General features: G+C 41.8%; 2 protein-coding genes across 5 annotated transcripts in view; one reads left to right on the top strand and one right to left on the bottom strand.

Annotated features, from left to right (window-relative positions):
• zgc:173742 (DNA topoisomerase 1) overlaps positions 1–4,006 on the bottom strand; it is a 35,436-nt gene extending 31,430 nt beyond the window's left edge. The window contains exons 1-3 of one of the 4 annotated variants that reach the window (XM_014124258.2): positions 3,922–4,006; positions 1,982–2,110; positions 1,160–1,235 (exon numbers count right to left, since the gene is read on the bottom strand). In XM_014124258.2, the coding sequence (XP_013979733.1) occupies positions 1,160–1,235; positions 1,982–2,097 (192 nt within the window). In that variant the 5' untranslated portion in view covers positions 2,098–2,110; positions 3,922–4,006. Of the gene's footprint in view, positions 1–1,159; positions 1,236–1,981; positions 2,111–2,444; positions 2,633–3,090; positions 3,311–3,921 lie in introns of those variants that run through there. The other 3 variants (XM_045688172.1, XM_014124257.2, XM_045688174.1) reach the window with 3 other exon arrangements.
• On the top strand, positions 3,328–13,540 carry LOC106560874 (malonyl-CoA decarboxylase, mitochondrial). The gene is made up of 5 exons (XM_014124260.2): positions 3,328–3,977; positions 9,626–9,738; positions 9,830–9,986; positions 10,159–10,311; positions 12,678–13,540. The coding sequence occupies exons 1-5, from the start codon at positions 3,426–3,428 to the stop codon at positions 13,218–13,220; spliced, it is 1,518 nt and encodes a 505-aa protein (XP_013979735.1). The 5' UTR covers positions 3,328–3,425; the 3' UTR covers positions 13,221–13,540.
• Positions 13,541–19,305: the final 5,765 nt, after the last annotated feature.

The following is a 19,305-nucleotide window of genomic DNA, read 5'->3' on the forward strand; positions in this document are numbered from 1 at the left end:
TGTTTCTCATGGTCAGAGTCCTTTAGGTGCCTTTTTGCAAACTCCAAGAGGGCTGTCATGTGCCTTTTACTGAGGAGTGGCTTCTGTCTGGCCACTACCATAAAGGCGTGATTGGTGGAGTGCTGCAGAGATGGTTGTCCTTCTGGAACGTTCTCCCATCTCCACAGAGTAACTCTGGTCACCTCCTTAACCAAGGCGCTTCTCCCCCGATTGCTCAGTTTGGCTGGGCGGCCAGCTCTAGGAAGAGTCTTGGTGATTCCAAACTTCTTCCATTTAAGAATGATGGAGGCCACTGTGTTCTTGGGGACCTTCAATGCGGCAGACACTTTTTGGTACCCTTCCCCAGATCGGTGCCTCGACACAATCCTGTCTCTGAGCTCTACGGACAATTCCTTTGACCTCATGGCTTGGTTTTTACTCTGACAAAGACTGTCAACTGTGGGACCTAATATAGAAAGGTGTGTGCCTTTCCAAATCATGTCCAATCAATTTGAATTTACCACAGGTGGACTTCATTCAACTTGTAGAAAGATCTCAAGGATGATCAATGGAAACAGAATGCACCTGAGCTCAAATTCGAGTCTCATAGCAAAGGGTCTGAATACTTATGTAAATAAGGTATGTTTTTCTTTATTTTTAATAAATATGCAAAAAAATTTAAAACCTGTTTTTTGCTTTGTCTGTATGGGGTATTGTGTGTAGATTGATGAGAAAAAAAGAATATTTAATCAATTTTAGAATAAGGCTGTAACCTAAAAAAACGTGGAAAAAGTCAAGGGGTCTGAATACTTTCCGAAGGCACTGTATGAGAAAACCCCTACGTTGAGAGATTCAGTGTGAGGGTAATGGACCTTGGGCACCAGTCCAAGTACAGTATCAGGAAATCCATTTCTATCTAGCTGGTTTGGGGAGCTTCTGGAATCAACTATCATGGGGTTCACACAGGGACACGCTGGCAGCACAGGCTGGGAAGATGTAACCTGGGGTCAAATTCCTCAGGAAAAACTATCCAGTAGTAAAATGTAAGTCACATAAGCTGTAGCGGTGGTGATTTAGGCCTACTTGCTGTTGCTCCTACTATAGCTGCTCCTGTTGATAGCACTACTGCCATAACAATTAGGCTACTACGAACACTATGATTTAAGAAAAAGTTACTTGCCTTTTTCTGGACTTTTACTTTTTCCGCCCGCTGAGACTTTGCTGTGGCTTCAGTTCTTTCCTTGTTGGGCTTTGTACTGTCAGACCATCATAACAGAGAGACAGGGAGAAAAATAGAGATTGTCATATTTCTCTCCCCGAGTTGGTACCTCCAACTTAACTCTAGTCTGCCATGAAATGTCATCAGGGACTGTCACAGAAGGCTGCTGCCAGTCATGCTTACAGGTGTCTATTCTTCTCTTTCATCCCATTAATTACACATGCCAGTGACAGATGACTCTGGATTCATTTGTTTGCTCATATAACGCATCCAATATCAAGGAGAATTAATGTATTCATATAAAGATGGAGTACCCTACTCTGGGTAATGAAAGCAGGCGCCCACACACATTGTAGCGTGTTTCTAGATTTACAATTGCTGGCTTGTTTGGAGACTTAATTTCTCTCAATGTTTTTGCAACATTCTGTGTGTCGACACCACAGAGCTGTGATGTGTCTAATAATGGGAAGATGTTGACTGTTGTTTCAGTTAACTGTAATTCAGAAGTATGGAAGCCATGAAGAAAGTTAGGATGCAGTGCGTGGGAAAAGGTACTGACTACCTACATGCAAACACCATCTTTACATAATGAGATATACAACAAAGAAAAAAGCAAATGCTGCAGTGAACATATGTTTCAGATTAGGCCTAGCTAGGGCAATATGTACTACTTGGGTCTTAGAGATAGTGAGGAAGACAAATTCATGGATGCGTATGGTGATTTGTTACTGAGATTGATATTGCACATAATATAGGATATTGTAGGTCACTGTCTGGATTCACCTTTTCCTACGTGCGTCTCCACCCGAGCCTCCTTCCTTATCACTCAGCCTCTGTCTGGGTGTCTTCGCTTTGGCCTTCCCTCCTTTGGCTTGGCCAACATTCTTCTCTCCGCCCATCTCCTACAGAGCACTGTAATACAGACCGTTCATTAGCTAGCAGAATGATTTGCTTGGTACAGAATGGTTTGTTAACTCAGATGGCAGCGCTAACCTGACGAGCATGGAAGTGCAGTAAAAATTACAAACTACATACGTGCATTTTCTAAATTTCACGTGATTAGCTCTGAACAGCAAAATATATTGTGTGATGATGCTATGGGTTGCTAGCCCGAGCAAAATATCCCGGTCACATGGGTTAGCATACATACTGCTGTATTATACTAAACCATATTTGCTTAGCTACGGTAGCTAGCGGTGTGTGGTTAGCTGGAGAATTCAATGATCAGTTAGTTCCACATGCTTACCACTTCTCCTGTGCGCTAAATTTGGCCTTGACTGATTACTTTTGCTACGAATGGCTAATTAACTGGCTGGCTATGTCTTGGTTTATGGCTGAAATCTCCGCTCTGTCTGTAGAAAGTAGCGCGAGATTTTTAGAAGTCCAAGTTCAACGCTATTGAGTCTGATTGGCCGAATAAATTAATTAGCTGGCGATCAACGCTCTCTGTCTGCGAATACGTCTTACTGCAGCTAATATGTGTTAATTATGGGGAATATATTGAGGAATGAAAGTACATAATAAAGTAAACAAGGACGCTCATAGCACAGCAATAAATATGTTAAATTAATAATATGGTATAATTTTATCTATTTTAAATATGCACTTCTATTTGCTTTCTGACGGGCCCTATTCTAATAATCTTACGCATTATTCCCGAGTCGTAGCTTCCTCTCCCTTGATGTAGGTTATAACTGATCTGACGACTGGATTGGCGTAAGCAAGCGTTTTACAGAAAACAACCACATATCACAGTTATAGCAAGTAAACACTTTCCTCAATAATGCAGCTATCATCATATCAGCAAACAAAGTTGCTCTTGAAGCTCAGTGATTATTTTAATGGAGGATTTAAATATTTATTTAATAAAGTAGTATTTTTGGGTCATTTACCTAGTTTTTGGTTGGCTGAGTGGGATTTTCGTTTCACTACCTATTCACTCATTTCCAATCCAAGCTCTCTTTTTGTTACATAATTGCTCTCCCATACACACAACCACGTGGAATAAAAAAGTAGATTCAAAAACTAAATCAGGTATTTTGAGGTGGGGAGAGTGACATTGGGAAAACAGGTTGGGGAAAAACAAAAAACACTGGCGTTATTTCCTTCAGGCTCGCCGTGATAGTTGTTGTACTGTCTCTTTAATAAGATACCGTAAAGGATCAGGTTGCGCAACGGGTGGTTCTGGTATTATTTACAACTGGAAAGAGAGAATGTACAGATTGCGATGATACCCCAGGCCATCATTTCTACATTGCGCAGTGGTGTGAGTTGCTGGCGACATCGAAGTGTTTTAGTAACGGCTTTAAGGCTCCAGGCCTTGGACTTTCGAAGCGTGTGTTCTCGGTCTACCTCGGCACCTGGTACTGTCAGATCCATGGAGGACATACTGACGAGGGTTGTGGTACCGTTACCTACATACGAGACGAGAGAGAAGTCCCCGCCAGCACCTGAATCGAACAGTGTGGAATTTATGCATTTCTACAGAAGCCTTGAAAAGGAAGAGAAGTCACAATTACTAGCAACGCTATCACACGATTTTGGTGTGGACCACAAAGGAGTTTCAGAGCTAGCAGGCAAGCTGCTCGACACTCAGTTAAGGGACTTAGCTACAATATTGCAAGTAGAGGACAGGTTACGATACAGTCTGACTCCGCGCTATAAACAGTTGCTTAATCACATAAGCAGGGTTGAGGGGGGAGTGAAGTTCCTGGTGGACCTACGTGCCGATCTGCTTGAAATAATCTCATCTAAAGGAAGTGACAGTCCTCACATTCGGGTAAAGCCACTGTTTACAATATTCTATGGTGGCCTGCTAATGTCAATTCCCGTAGCGCGTTTTGGAAATAATTGACAGGTGCAGCCAGGAATTCTACACAACAGTACATGTATTTCAGTACTTGGAATCTACTTTTTATTTCTTCGGAGTTTTCGGGAAATAGATAAACAATAAAGATTAACACAATTATCTGACTGCACCTGCTCAAAAACTAATGTTCACTAAATGGAGCCAGTTCTACTGCCATAACCAGATAAGTGTTATTGAAAATTGAAGTTTTTCCAATGGAAAATAACATAAAACACGTGATTTGTTTACAAACAAGCTAATAGATTACATGTTTCTATATTTAATGCCAAGAAACAAAACAGATGTAGGTGCCTTATACAATGTAACCAATGTATACTGTAGGTACAGCACATTTAAAACTTGTGTGTCAAAGGCAAATCAGTTGCAGGCCTAATGTACTATACTAAATAAAGGTGTTGACAACGTATGACATGGAAGCCCCCTTTGACCTACATTGGTATGGGTGTCCCATTTCAACTCACTGCTAGAGCAGTTAATCTCTGATCACTTTTGCCCTAGTGAAGAAACTGTGACTGAGCCAAGCATTTCAAAATCATATGGGGTTGTTTTATTTTTTTTAAAGTGTCATGAAGGTCATTCCATGACATTCAGCAAGCCATGACACCTACCATCTCAGATTGTTCTGAAATTGTTTCTGTAGTTAGAAACAGATAAGATTAGCATTCCTGCATCGTTATTTAGTTAGAAATATAATTTGATCTGAGAATTTAAGCCATTTTAATTTATAGGATTCATATAATATTTAATAAATATAGCACCCATCATCTGATCTGTGCCAAACATTTTTCTACCAATGAGTAAGACATGAGGAATCAAAATAAATTGTCAAAAGCTACCCACGGACCCTCCCAGACCCAGTCCTATCCCACCCCAACAACCAGTATACAGTATCAGTTCTCTATGTCTGACAAATAGTATGGAGCTGCGGCTCGGAGTATTGTTTCTTCATCCTATGTAATGGACTCTCATGGAATTTGGTGATGCTTTGTCCCCCGTTCAGAGAAGTTAGTCATTGAAGTTGTTAGGTTTATGCCCCATCCTACATCCTGATATTACCAGGTTCTGACCATGAGATAGACTGGTGCGAGCAGCACTGAGGTCCTGAGCGCACTGGAGCAGGATTTCATCAAGGATCTCTCTATATTTTGCTCCGTTCATCTTTGCCTCGATCTTGACTAGTATTCCAGTCCCTGCCGCTGAAAATCATCCCCACAGCATGATGCTGCCACCACCTTGCTTCACCGTAGGGATGGTGCCAGGTTTCTTCCAGACATGACGCTTGGCATTCAGGCCAAAGAGTTTAAAACTTGGTTTCATCAGACGAGAGAATCTTGTTTTTCATGGTCTGAGAGTCTTTAGGTGCCTTTTGGCAAACTCCATGTTGGCTGTTATGTGCCTTTTACTGAGGAGTGGCTTCTGGCCACTCTACCATAAAGGCCTGATTGGTGGAGTGTTGCAGAAATGGTTGAACTCTGGAGCTCTGTCAGAGTGACCATCGGGTTCTTGGTCACCTCCCTGACCAAGTCCCTTCTCCCCCAATTGCTCAGTTTGGCCTGGCGGCCAGCTCTAAGAAGAGTCTTGGTGGTTCCAAACCTCTTCCATTTAAGAATGATGGAGACCACTGGGTTCTTGTGGACCAACAATGCTGCAGAAATTGCTCATGGCGTGGTTTTTGCTCTGACATGCACAGTCAACTAAGGGACCTTATATAGACAGGTGTGACTTTCCAAATCATGTCCAATCAATTGAATTTACCACAGGTGGACTCCAAGTAGTGGAAACATTTCAAAAATAAAATTGGTTCTGTATTTTCTCCATCTTGGATGATGTAGGACATGGAGGTGAAAGGAAATTTGCACTGAATGGGAAAATTGCTTAAAATCTAATTGGTCATCAATTGGGAAATGCTTGCTCAGCTTGTCTCATTTTACCAGCATGTTCCCGCAGTTATTATTTGGCCTCTTTACATATAAGTTAGCTCACACAGGGATTTGTTTATCTGTTTATGTTCTGCTGCATCAGCTCTTTACCTGTGTTTGAGAATGATGCTAGATATGACATACAGTATTTCACCCACAGGAGTTCCTTTAAAAAAGGTGGCACTGTCAATGCAGTAGGCGAGAACAGCTGTACTGTACACAATGTCTACCTTACTTTGGGGAAAGAAAAATTGGGGTTTAAAAATGGAATAGGTGAGAGTAAAATAAGAGCCTCTCACCTACAATGTGTCTGTGGGAGGAAAGAAAGAGGTATTCATAAACATGATAGTAATTAAAACAGCGAGTCAAGCAGAATCAAATAGGCCTTAAAAGTTCTGAATTGCCAAGACTGCAATTACCAAGGTTGTTTAGAAGTGTCTCACATTTCTATAGTAGACTTGTTTCCTGCTGTTGGTCTATCAATTTTGTATTTTCTCTCACTATTTTCATTCTTCTTTACCTATGCACAGAATAACCTGGGAGGTGAGAGATTAGGAAAATAACTGGGCTTCATCATTTACTTCTGCTGTGACTTCAGTTTAGTGGCCCCTTACATTTGACAAGTATATTGGTTGTGGTTTATCAGAGGCAATTTTAGCCTAAGTCTGTCACATGTCATCTAGGCCTACTGGAGCAAAAGGCACATAGTGTAGTAGGGGCTGGGAAGCTGTCCTGTTGCACCTTGGAAACTTTGACTGCACAACTGAATAACTTTGGGTTTGGTTCCTGTTTCATATGCATCACAGTTTCCTTATGGTTCTCTTTGTGCATGCAATACTAGCAACTGTGTAACAACGGTGCAAATTCCAAATCAATGTCCTCAACGGCATATACTGTAACACAAATTTTCAAATTTTACTGGTACAGCGCCAATGAAAAAAATTAAATTTTCTCTCAAGGATTAGAATCTCTCAAGCATTTTTTCAAAGGCTCACATTATTGTCACAGCCATTCAGGCCAGTTTAATTTCAAGGTCTTTGATTCCTCAGCCTCTTCTCTTGCTCTCCCTTCTACTTCCATGTCACTAAACCTGACTATTTCGACTCTTCCATTTCAAAGGTTTTCATCTGCCGCAAGGTCAATGAAATACATATTTCTCCCTGAGTTTTGCTGTTCTTTTGTGTGACTAAGAATTGGGAGCTTCTTTAACCCAGAGGCAAGGCGGCAGCTACGGTTGTATGTGTTGACATAGCATAATATCTTAAAGCTTTTTCAGGGTTCAACATCAATCTCAGAATTATTTATTTGCTCCTGTTATCAGATTCTAAGTTTGGCTTTTTCTTGTGTGAGTCATCAAACACACACACCGACACACTTTTAAAATGTGCTGTTTTGGATAAGTTTTTGACCCTGGGGGTTATGTGGTTGCCTGGCTACCCCAAATCCTAACTCCGGCCAAAAGCTATGCTACGCCCATGGATGTTAATTTCTTCTCCGCAATGAGGTACAGTATGTAGCGAACATAGAGCAGGGGAATAATTCAGTTGAGTGTATTTCCAGTGTGAAATTCAGCTAGATAAGGAAATATGGATGGGACAAAAAATTTCAAAAATAATCAAAATACAAGATAACTAATGTAAAATATACTCTGTCCGTAAAAACACAAACAAAAATGCAACGTGTAAAGTGTTGGTCTCATGTTTCATGAGCTGAAATAAAAGATCCCAGAAATTGTTCAAATGCACAAAAAGCTTTTTTCTCTCAAATTTTGTGCACAAATTTGATTACATCACTGTTGCGAGCATTTCTCCTTTGCCAAAATAATCCATCCACCTGACAGGTGTGGCATATCAAGGAGCTGATTAAACTGCATGATCATTAAACAGGTGCACCTGTTGGGGACAATAAAAGGTCACTCTAAAATGTGCAGTTATGTCACAATTCCACAGATGTCTCAAGTTTTGAGGGAGCAATGGCCACCAGCGCTGTTGCCAGATAATGAAATGTTCATTTCTCTACCAAAAGCCACCTCCAACATAATTTTAGAGAATTTGGAAGTACGTCCAACCGACCTCACAACCGCAGACTACTGTATGTGTAACCACTCCAGCCCATGACCTCCACATCCGCCTTTTCACCTGCGGGACTGTCTGAGACCTGCCACCTCGACAGCTGATGAGTATTTCTGTCTGTAATAAAGCCCTTTTGTGGGGAAAAACTCGTTTTGATTGGCTGGGCCTGGCTCCCCAGTGGGTGGGCCTATACCCTCCCAGGCCCACTCATGGCTGCACCCCTACCCAGTCATGTGAAATCCATAGGTTAGGGCCAATATTATAATTTTTTAATTCAACCTTTATTTAACTAGGAAAGTCAGTTAAAAACAAATTCTTATTTAAAGTGATGGCCTACCTCAGCCAAACCCGGACGACACTGGGCCAACTGTTCACCGTCCTATGGGACTCCCAATCACGGCCGGACGTGATACAGCCTGGAATCAAACCAGGGACTGTAGGGACGCCTCTTGCACTGCGATGCAGAGCCTTGGACTGCTGCGCCATTCGGGAGCCCATATTAATTAATTTCAATTGACTGACTTCCTTATATGAACTGTAACTCAGTAAAATAATTTCTATTTTTTTTCAGTATAATTCATGTTTGGTGCAGAATTCAAAGTTTTGTCATTTGCTTTTGCTAAGTGTAGAATTCACAAGCACTTTCAGCTGCTTTGGAAGGGATAGGCATAAACTATTTAGGCCCAATAGTTATCAATGTTTATTTTTTGGGGGGCTATGTTAGTGCACATTATTATTGTCAGGTACAGTGTTTGGCTGTTGACTTGCCAGGTGCTGCTGTAGATGGACAGAATAGAGTACGTCTAGCCTTAACTCAGTGTGAGTTTATGCAGGTATAATGGTATGTATTTGTATGTGTGTACTGTTTGTTTGTTGAGAGAGCCTTTGTCTGCTATAATGAAGTCAGGTCCTTGGAGGAGGACAATACCCTGCTCATATGGCAATGTGTTTATTGAAGTGCGAGGCCTATGTCTCCCCATATACAGTACCGTAGGCTCCAGATCCACCTGTGCCATCGTCACTACCAACAGATATAATGAAAACAAACAAATGCCCCGGAGGACATATCCCTACAAAAAGTAGGCCTTGTAGGTGATCATGGAACTACAGGATTATGTGACAGCCATGCCTTTGATACCAGCCTGTGAGGGAAGCTAGGCTGAATGTTATTAACGCTGCTGTCAGTCACTAGATAGTGTGATGACACTCCGTCATGAATTATACTTAAGTGAGCTGATTGAGTTGTTCACAGTGTTATTAAGCTGACACTAGTTACAGATTGAGAAAAAAATAACACCTGTAAGCACTATGGCAGCTTGTTTTCAGTGTGCTAAAACCATTTGGATGGCATTAGGTGCTGGGAGTGTGAGGCTCTGAGGCACTAATATGCTTTAAATGATCACTTTAATCAGTAAGCAAAGGTTTTTGTTAATAGGTAAATAGAAATAGGTTGTTTGTGACAGCCATACTGTAGCAGCTACATCCTGTATTTGGTTCGGATTAGTCTCTCTCATGACTAACTGGCCAGAGCACACAGGAGCTTTACCTCTGTGTTCTGATGTTGCAGGACCTGAATGGCACTCTGAAGAGTCTGCTGTCGGAGTGGTTCTCTGTGGGTCTCCTACGTCTGGAGAGGATCACCTGGCAGTCCCCCTGCGAGATACTGCAGAAGATCAGCCAGTAAGAAGCCCCTGTAGTACACACACACACACACACACACACACTTATCGCTCTACAGTAAACCCATGTCTGACTGTGTATGTCCTGGCAGGTACGAGGCTGTCCACCCTGTGAGGAACTGGACCGATATAAAACGTAGGGTGGGGCCGTACCGTCGCTGCTATGCCTTCACTCACGCTGCCATGCCAGGGGAACCACTGGTCGTCCTGCATGTGGCACTCACAGAGGACATCTCTGATAACATACAGGTGAGAGGTTTTATATGGAATACCTGGTTTATTGAATACGAGAGAGAATGCAGAAATTGAGACGTTGGTTTAGCTATTATGTAGATTCATTCCTCTTTATAGTACTGGAGATCACAATTTGATAATAGACTGTACGTCTGACTCCAACAATGTTGTTTCTCCTGTCCCATAGAGTATCGTGAGAGAGTTGGCTACCCTGGACTTGGAGGAGGATGTGAACAAGGTCAATACAGCAGTGTTCTACTCCATTTCCTCCACCCAGGCTGGCCTGCAGGGGGTGGAGCTGGGGAACGTTCTTATCAAGAGAGTGGTGCGGGAGCTGCAGGTGGGTGGAGAATGACATCACGCCACTGTTTCTATGAGCAGAATGACAGGCAAAGTCGGACTGCCCCTCTCATGGGCCCCCACATCTGAACACTGTGGAATGTCTCCTGAGTCAATCAGCTGCTCCCCTGCGTCATAATACGTTATTTATTAGCCATCTCCATGGTCAGAGTTTTTTACACTCTGTTAGTCACTCGCTTCAGTGTCACCTGATGAATTCCATTCTCTCCAGACTTCCACCAAGTTCTTAGAACCACAACCACTCACGACACCCCAAGCACTTCTGGCCATGGCCAATAAACAGATGGCAGTCAATCACAACAGTAGTTCAACATAAGCTGGAGGCTATTTCAGTGTGGGAAGAGTGGTAATTATGATAAGATAAACATTTCTTGTAATATAACCTAGACATGCTCTTTTTAACTTAGACATGCTCTTTTTAACCTAGACAAGCTGAATTAAACTAAATACTCACACAATCCTGTATTTCCACCTGCATGTTAGGTGTGTGCTTGTGGGTAAAGAGGGGATTGCGGTAGGATTGAATGCCCTTCTCCACATTTCAGCCAAGATGGAGAGAGGAATATTGACATTTCAGCTGTCAGACCTAATCATGTTGAGAGGAGAGGAAGCCACTCCATGTCACGGTGCTCCAGCTATAGCTGTTATTAAATGATTGGAACATTGAATGGAATAACAAGATCCACTCAACTTGATGGATTTACATAGCTGGGAGGCTTGTCTGAAAGGTTGAAATGGTTATGTCCTGCTATAATGACATGCAAAGCAAATGATTATGAAAGCCTTTATTTATTGGAATCTTTATTTATAGTAAATATGGACTCTGTTTTTGAAGAGATTTTTTCTGTGAGTGTAGTTGTTAGTCTGGCATAGTATAGACTTGTAGAATAAGAGTAGGTTGTGTGTGTCTTGTTGAAATGTACAGTAGCCTTGTTTACATTCAATAACATTAGTCCTGAACTAAGTATTCTAGCCTCTCCATTGTTCAATCTGAGCTCTTGACATTGGTGAATCGATCTATGAAGTTCTAGGGATGTACATTGTTTTGTAGGGCTTGAACTTTGCCGATTCCATCTGAACTCTACAGATATTGAATTAAAGCAGAAACGTAATTTTGTTTTACCAAGCCTTTTCTTGTGACCAATGAGTTCTGGCTTTATCCCGAGGTCATGCTGATAACCCCTCATATCAGTAGGACAAAAAACAAAAGAAAGATGACATTGTGACTGTGTGCAGTGCCATTGCAGTGTTATGCCCCATATTAAGGGCAATAGAACAGCTCTACAGCCACTGAGGGACCACTACAATGGATGGATGATGGGGAGGGAAAGAGAAGGTCACAGTGTGGTTGAGGAAGTAGGGAGGAGGATCCCGTTGTCTTTCAGCATTACTCTCTAGGGCCTTTTCTGTCTCCCTATCATTTGGCCTGTACTTATTTCTCTGTGGATTGCATGCCTGCTCTAAGCCTGCTGACCAAGGCTTTACAGTAAATTGAACTGATGAATAGAAAGTGACCTCTTGACATGGCTATCCTCAGATCCACTGACTCGTGTGATGGAAGTACAGAGGAATTGAATGAGAAAGAGGGAGAGAGAGGGAGAGGTAGAAGGAAAGGCTCACTCCAACATCTGCCTCCAGGGGTTGTCTGACACACTTTGCCTCCTCTGCTGCCTCCTGTGAATCAACACACCACACAGCTCTGTACCTTATCAGCCTAGACAAGAAAGATCCAACATGAGAGGGGGAGAGGTGGCAGGTAATAGAAGCGAGAGAGGGCAAGAAAGAAAACTTGTGAAGAGGTGAAAGAAAAGGGGGAGAGAGTGCAACCTAGGCGGCAGGCAGGCAGTGTATGATGATGGCAGAGAGGCACTAGGGACCAGAGTCAAGAGCTTGGAAGGTATTAAAAGTGAGGGAGAAAGGGAGGGCAGGGTAGAGAAAGAGAATGAGGGGGTCATCCATCTCTATCAATCCCAATGGCATATATGTGGAGATGGAGTCGATTGGTGCTGTTGCTGTGTGTTGCAGTGGGAAACAAAGCCGTTTGTATCTGATTGGTAGTTCAATGAGTTCAGCTCCTCCAAGAGACACTGGGGTATTACATACTGGGTTCATTATCAAGTGTTTGGAAAGTGCATTCCCTTGGACAGGTCCAGAAAATGTAAATTTGACAGGATGACAATTTATTATTGAACATATATTATCTAACCCTTTCCTTAATGTTACTTTTTCATACCTTTTTCATGTACTTTTCTCTCTGTAATACCTCTTTGGTATTATTCATTAACTGGTGTAGACAAAGTTGTTTTAGACTGAGGCTGTCTATCCTCTCTGTCTATCTTTTTGCAGAGTGAGTTCCCCCACATGTCCCAGTTCTCCAGCCTGTCTCCCATCCCGGGCTTCTCCTCCTGGTTACAGGGCCTGCTCAGCCAGCACCGGAAGGAGGGCCGCATGGAGCTGCTAACTGACCGTGAGTGGAGGGAGGTGGCAGATATCACAAACACAGCCCCCGATACCAACGCCCTGGATGCCCTGCGTAAACTGATCAGCACTGGCGAGTGGACCCGCTCTGAACGCCTGGTCCACGTCCTGGAGCCCGTCCTGATGCGCCTCTGTGCCTGGTACCTCTACGGAGAGAAGCGGCGCGGCTATACCCTGAACCCTGTGGCCAACTTCCACCTGCAGAACGGTGCCGCCATGTGGAGGCTGAACTGGCATGCAGACACCAGCCCCCGGGGAGTGGCCAACTCCTGTGGCATCATGGTGAACTACAGATACTTCCTGCAGGAGACCACGTCCAACAGCGCTGCCTACATGCACAATAAAGTCATCACAGTTACAGAGCAGGTGCTGGGCTTGGTCTCACAGTTTCAGAAGAACAGCAAACTTTGAGCTCCATGGACACACATGTACACCCACACACACACTTAGTATCAAAGATGCCTCTAGGTCCAGGACTGGCTGACTTTACGGCTCTGATCTAATGTGCCAAAACAAAACACGTTGAAAAACATAGAGACAATTTGTGGAATGATATTCATTTATTTTGTTATTTTCTTTTTGCAATCTAGCCCATGTAGCGCATGGATTTTCCTCTCCCTTCCTTCCTGGGGTGGGTATGTTGTGTTATCATCTCCGATAGACTCCCGGTGTTTTATGGTGTGAGAGACTGCAGCTAATGAAGCGAGAGACATTTACAGTGCCTTGCAAAAGTATTCATCCCCCTTGGCATTTTTCCAATTCTGTTGCATTACAACTTGTAATTTAAATGGATTTTTATTTGGATTTCATGTAATGAACATACACAAAATAGTCCAAATAGGTGAAGTGAAATAAAAAAAATAACTACTTTAAAAAAATAACAAATTTGAAAAGTGGTGCGTCCATATGTATTCACCCCCTTTGCTATGAAGCCCCTAAATAAGATCTGGTGCAACCAATTACCTTCAGAAGTCACATAATTAGTTAAATAAAGTCCACCTGTGTGCAATCTAAATATCACATGATCTGTCAAGTGATCTCAGTATATATACACCTGTTCTGAAAGGCCCCAGAGTCTGCAACACCACTAAGCAAGGGGCACCACCAAGCAAGCGGCACCATGAAGACTAAGGAGCTCTCCAAACAGGTCAGGGACAAAGTTGTGGAGCAGTACAGACCGGGTTGGGTTATAAAAAAATATCAGAAACTTTGAACGTAGCAAAAAATGGAAAGAATATGGAATAACAACAAACCTGCCAAGAGAGGGCCACCCACCAAAACTCACGGACCAGGCAAGGAGGGCATTAATCAGAGAGGCAACAAAGAGATCAAAGATTACCCTGAAGGAGCTGCAAAGCTCCACAGTGGACATTGGAGTATCTGTCCATAGGACCACTTTAAGCCGTACACTCCACAGAGCTGAGCTTTACGGAAGAGTGGCCAGAAAAAAAGCCATTGCTTAAAGAAAAAAATAAGGAAACACGTTTGGTATTCGGAAAAAGGAATGTGGGAGACTCCCCAAGCATATGGAAGAAGGTACTCTGGTCAGATGAGACTAAAATTTAGCTTTTTGGCCATCAAGGAAAATGCTATGTCTGGCGCAATCACAACACCTCTCATCACCCCGAGAACACCATCCCAACAGTGAAGCATGGTGGTGGCAGCATCATGCCGTGGGGATGTTTTTCCATCAACAGGGACTGGGAAACTGGTCAGAATTGAAGGAATGATGGATGACGCTAAATACAGGGAAATTGTTGAGGGAAACCTGTTTCAGTCTTCCAGAGATTTGAGACTGGGACGGAGGTTCACCTTCCAGCAGGACAATGACCCTAAGCATACTGCTAAAGCAACACTCGAGTGGTTAAAGGGTTAACATTTAAAATGTCTTGGAATGGCCTAGTCAAAGCCCAGACCTCAATCCAATTGAGAATTTGTGGTATGACTTAAAGATTGCTGTACACCAGCGGAACCCATTCAACTACAAGGAGCTGGAGCAGTTTTGCCTTGAAGAATGGGCAAAAATCCCAGTGGCTAAATGTGCCAAGTTTATAGAGACATACCCCAAGAGACTTGCAGATGTAATTGCTGCAAAAGGTGTTTCTACAAAGTATTGACTTTGGGGGGGTGAATAGTTATGCACGCTCAAGTTCAGTTTTTTTGTCTTATTTGTTGGTTTTACAATAAAAAAATATTTTGCATCTTCAAAGTGGTAAGCATATTGTGTAAATCAAATGATACAACCCCCCCCCCCAAAATCATTTTTAATTCCAGGTTGTAAGGCAACATAATAGGAAAAATGCCAAGGGGGGTCAGTACTTTCGCAAGCCACTATATCAGGCCGTGCCATGTTTCTACTTGACATTGTGTGTGATGCTGCAGCACAGCAAATAGGCTGCAGAGCTACTGGAATAAACCATGTTTTGATCATTTGGCTGATCTGTTTAGCTGCAAAGAGGCGTGTGTGTGTGTGTGTGTGTGTGTGTGTGTGTGTGATCGTGCAGAGCCGGGCAGGCAAAAAAGAGAACAGACACCCACATTGTATAGAATTATGTACAGCAATACAGTACCATATTATTGTCTCGAACCCTGATTGTCATCCTACAATCTCTACTAATCAGTTAATGAATAATGCTTCTACATCTGCATTGCTTGCTGTTTGGGGTTTTAGGCTGGGTTTCTGTACAGCACTTTGTGACATCGGCTGATATAAAAAGGGCTTTAGAAATACATTTGATTAATTTGATTGAATTACTGATGATCAATCAGGCTATTCTTTAATGAGCTGTGCTCACAAGAGATTTAACATTTTGAATTTAATTTACAGTATATGTAGAATTGGTTCTTTTCTGCAAAAGGCTAAGTCATATTTCATACCAAAATGTGTTCAGTCGCCATGGCTGACACCATAGTCACTGCAGAGGGTGTTTGGAAATGTTTGCTACCTGCCACCACTCACTCCCCCCTAGAGACACTTATCTGATGTACTGCTACACCAAAGCACTGAACCAAGTGGGACTCATATCTGCCCCCACTCTATTGTTTTGAAAGACTATATCATAGAAAGTTGACTGTGAAATTACATTTTATCTCTCAAAGGAGCCAAACTTTTTTTCCGAGCCAGCCACACAGTGTCCCAGAAACTAATGAAGTGAGAAATAAAGTTAAAATAAATGGATAGATTTATAGTATTCACTGTAAAGGCGGGAAGGAAATCAGAGAGCATAAAAGGACACTGTTTATAGGATGCCCCTGAGAAAGCATTCCTCTCGTGAGACAAACAGGGAGGGTGGACACCTGCTGATGCTCCAGTGCAAAGTCCAACGCTGTCACACCCTTCCACAACCATGGATGAGATTTTGAATGGAAACAATGACATATCCCTACCTTTCCACTAAGCAAAGAAAATATTCACTGTTCTATCAATTCTACAACATAGATGGATGGATTTCTGTGGTGTTTATTCTTGAATGACATTGAACTCAAGAACTGGAAAAGTTGTCAAAGAACTGGAGCACTGAGACAACAGAGATATCACAACATTGCATTTCCATTTTATGTCCTTCATTGTCAGACAAGGGAAAAGAGCTACAGAGCATGTACATGTGCTTGAATTGATTTGATGTGTGAATAAACCTGTCAGTTGCGTTAATGTAAATTTTGTGTGAAGGGTATATATATATATGTGTGTGTGTGTGTGAGTGTGTGAGTGTGTGTGTGTGTGTGTATGCAATGTGTGAATGAGAGCATGGGCATGTTATTGCCATCATTATAGGCTGATAAATTCAATTTGAATAGAGCACTGCACGAGAGGGGATCATCTTAGAAGCATTTTTGAATCCCGTAGAAAAGCTGATTTATTCTAGGTACCTCTCAAAGAATTACTAGACCTGTCAGTCACAGCATTACATTCGTATTGAAGTCCTGTAGACATCTCACTCTCTATTCAGAATCCATCTAATTTGGCACACACTATTTGCTGCTGCTTCAACACACACACACACACACACACACACACACACACACACACACACACACACACACACACACACACACACACACACACACACACACACACACACACACACACACACACACACACACACACAGCTTTCTTTAACAGCACTCAAAGGATGATTACTGACTATGACCGCTATGGTAAACCTGTATGGAATGGAAACATACAGCTTGTGTTTTCATCAATATTAGGGTGTAAGGCTTTCCTTTTGATACTGTGTAATTTTTCCAAAGAAAATGCAAACTGAGTCGTACAAGGTAAATGTGTTGGCACAAAGATGCAAATGTGTGCTGGCCACACTGACGACCTGGAGATATGTCACAGCATTCTAATCAACACGCCTCCAGTCTCCTGCCAAATGCACATTAACATTTAAGGGCCCATTTGTTAATAAGCAATTACAGACAGAATTGATTAGTAGCCACTTTACACCATTTGTAATGGCTGGAATATGCCATTACAGTTTGGCAAGGTACACAAGCTACAAGGTTCTTTTCCCATATCACAGCACATTTGGACAGCGCATACATCACCCTCATGTTCCTGCTCTTGATATGAATATTGAGTGTCTAACATGAAATATAGTGAAAAGGAGAATGAGCTGAACATATTAATACAGCCTGGTCCAGTCTAATGTCAAGCGGATGGCCCGTCTAATTCATAGCACTGGTAAGTCATAAAATCTTTAAACCTTAAAGTATATTGAGGACCTGATGAATATGGATTGCAAAAGTTACCAGAAATAGAATTTAACACCTTGGTGAGTTCACACAATAAGTCATTGAAACAGTGGATTTAACTGAAACGTCTTCTTAGATGAGACACGAGGAAAGAAAAAGCTTAAAGGGAAAAATAAATGCATTGGCTGTCTCATAATAGGCCTGAGATTATTCGAGTGAAAGAGAGAGCAATGAAAGGGAGAGAGTAATTGAAAGAAAATGAAAACAGTATGTTATTACAGTTGCAGTAAAGTATTAAAGTCATACCCAGTACTGTGTAGGATGTAAGAACCACGTGGTAGTTTATATATTCAGAAGAAAATAATGTTTTCATGATTATTACATAGGTACAGTACAGTATATTCTGTGTTAAGGGTAGTTTTCAAACATGCTAGACTTGTACTCATACAATGCTATACTATTGCAAAGCAATACTATTATTATTAGTTGATTTTCACACACACCAGGGGCCTCAGTAGCTACTTTCTTTCCCATTTTTCTTTCCCCCGTATTGCATCTAAATAAATAGCATAGTGTAAACATTTTAACTTGGAAATGTCCTTTCATCATCATTCTACATCTGTGATCATTATTTTCTATGAATTATATGACCAAGGAATGGAATTCTATTTTCTTTTTACAAATGTAGGAGTTTACACCATATTACTGTATTGAGTGCTGTATGTTGTTTTGCTGTAGCAAGGTGCATTTAGAAAAGCCAAAATGAGCCAAGCAGTCAATTAGCACAACCATCCTGATTACAATATGTTATGTTTACATACTGAAGATGTTGCCACCTTTCTCTCTTTCCCCAATGGAAAGTAAACACAAGATATTGAAATGGGAATAGTGATTTGTAAAAAGGAAATGGAATATAAATTAATTGTGGTATTTCTGAAAGGGTGATTGTTTAATTAAAATGCTAAGCCATAGCAGTTTATTCTCCCCTAACTGCACATTGTAGCTGGTGTTTTCATTTGGTTAGGTTCTGTGGGCCACTGTTCTGTCTCTAATCACAAGCCTAAATCCACAGTGTCTCCTGAGGGTTAGGCTACAGAAGTAATTAAGAACTCAATGAGGGGAAAAAAAACAAATTGTTTGCCTTTGTTTTTCTCTTTTTATTCAAAAGGCAAATAGTAAAAGAGAATCACATCATACATGGAGGTGATTGTTTTTTTCGGTAAACTTTGAAAATAGTAATCCCGACAATTAGCATAATATTGGCAGATTTTGGACTTGATTAAGTTGTTGATTTGAAGTTCTGTCAATCCTGTTTACGGGAAATAGAAACAGGAGTTACAGCTATGAGCATAAAAACGGACTTAACAAGCAAAAGCTACTGGAATGTTTGCACTGGGTTCTGCACCATGTTCCATTGTGTAGGTAACACATGAAATGGTGGTCAGAATGCATGAGTACAGCTTGAACTAACCTTGGTTTGAATGAAGTGATGCAGCTGCCTAGTTCTGGCTACAAAGTCCTCACTATGATTAAGGATTAATTTAGGTTATTTGCCTAACTGAGCTCCAACGTGAACTCAGAAATCATCACTAGTTCAAAGGTGAAAGGGTAAGAACTAGCTTTTGGCTGTGTGTCTCTGTGGTCTAACTAGGAGTAGTGGGAGAGGGAAGGAGTGAGTGTCCGACCACCCAGGGTCATTTTGATCTAAAAGAGCCTGGATTGTTCCCATCACCTGCAGCTGCTTGCCAAGTGTTGGTCAGGTGTCAACACTCATGCTCATCTACATAAGAGATATGGA

Source organism: Salmo salar, chromosome ssa10 (assembly GCF_905237065.1).
Source record: "Salmo salar chromosome ssa10, Ssal_v3.1, whole genome shotgun sequence".
NCBI classification, from domain to species: domain Eukaryota; kingdom Metazoa; phylum Chordata; class Actinopteri; order Salmoniformes; family Salmonidae; genus Salmo; species Salmo salar.

What these genes read in the sequence shown, in the direction of transcription:
- LOC106560874 (XM_014124260.2), top strand. Translation starts at nt 3,426, where the DNA reads ATGATACCCCAGGCCATCATTTCTACATTGCGCAGTGGTGTGAGTTGC. An exon ending in GTGACAGTCCTCACATTCGG is followed by an intron (nt 3,978 to 9,625) that starts GTAAAGCCACTG and finishes CTGATGTTGCAG; the next exon opens with GACCTGAATGGCACTCTGAA. An exon ending in GAGTGGTGCGGGAGCTGCAG is followed by an intron (nt 10,312 to 12,677) that starts GTGGGTGGAGAA and finishes ATCTTTTTGCAG; the next exon opens with AGTGAGTTCCCCCACATGTC.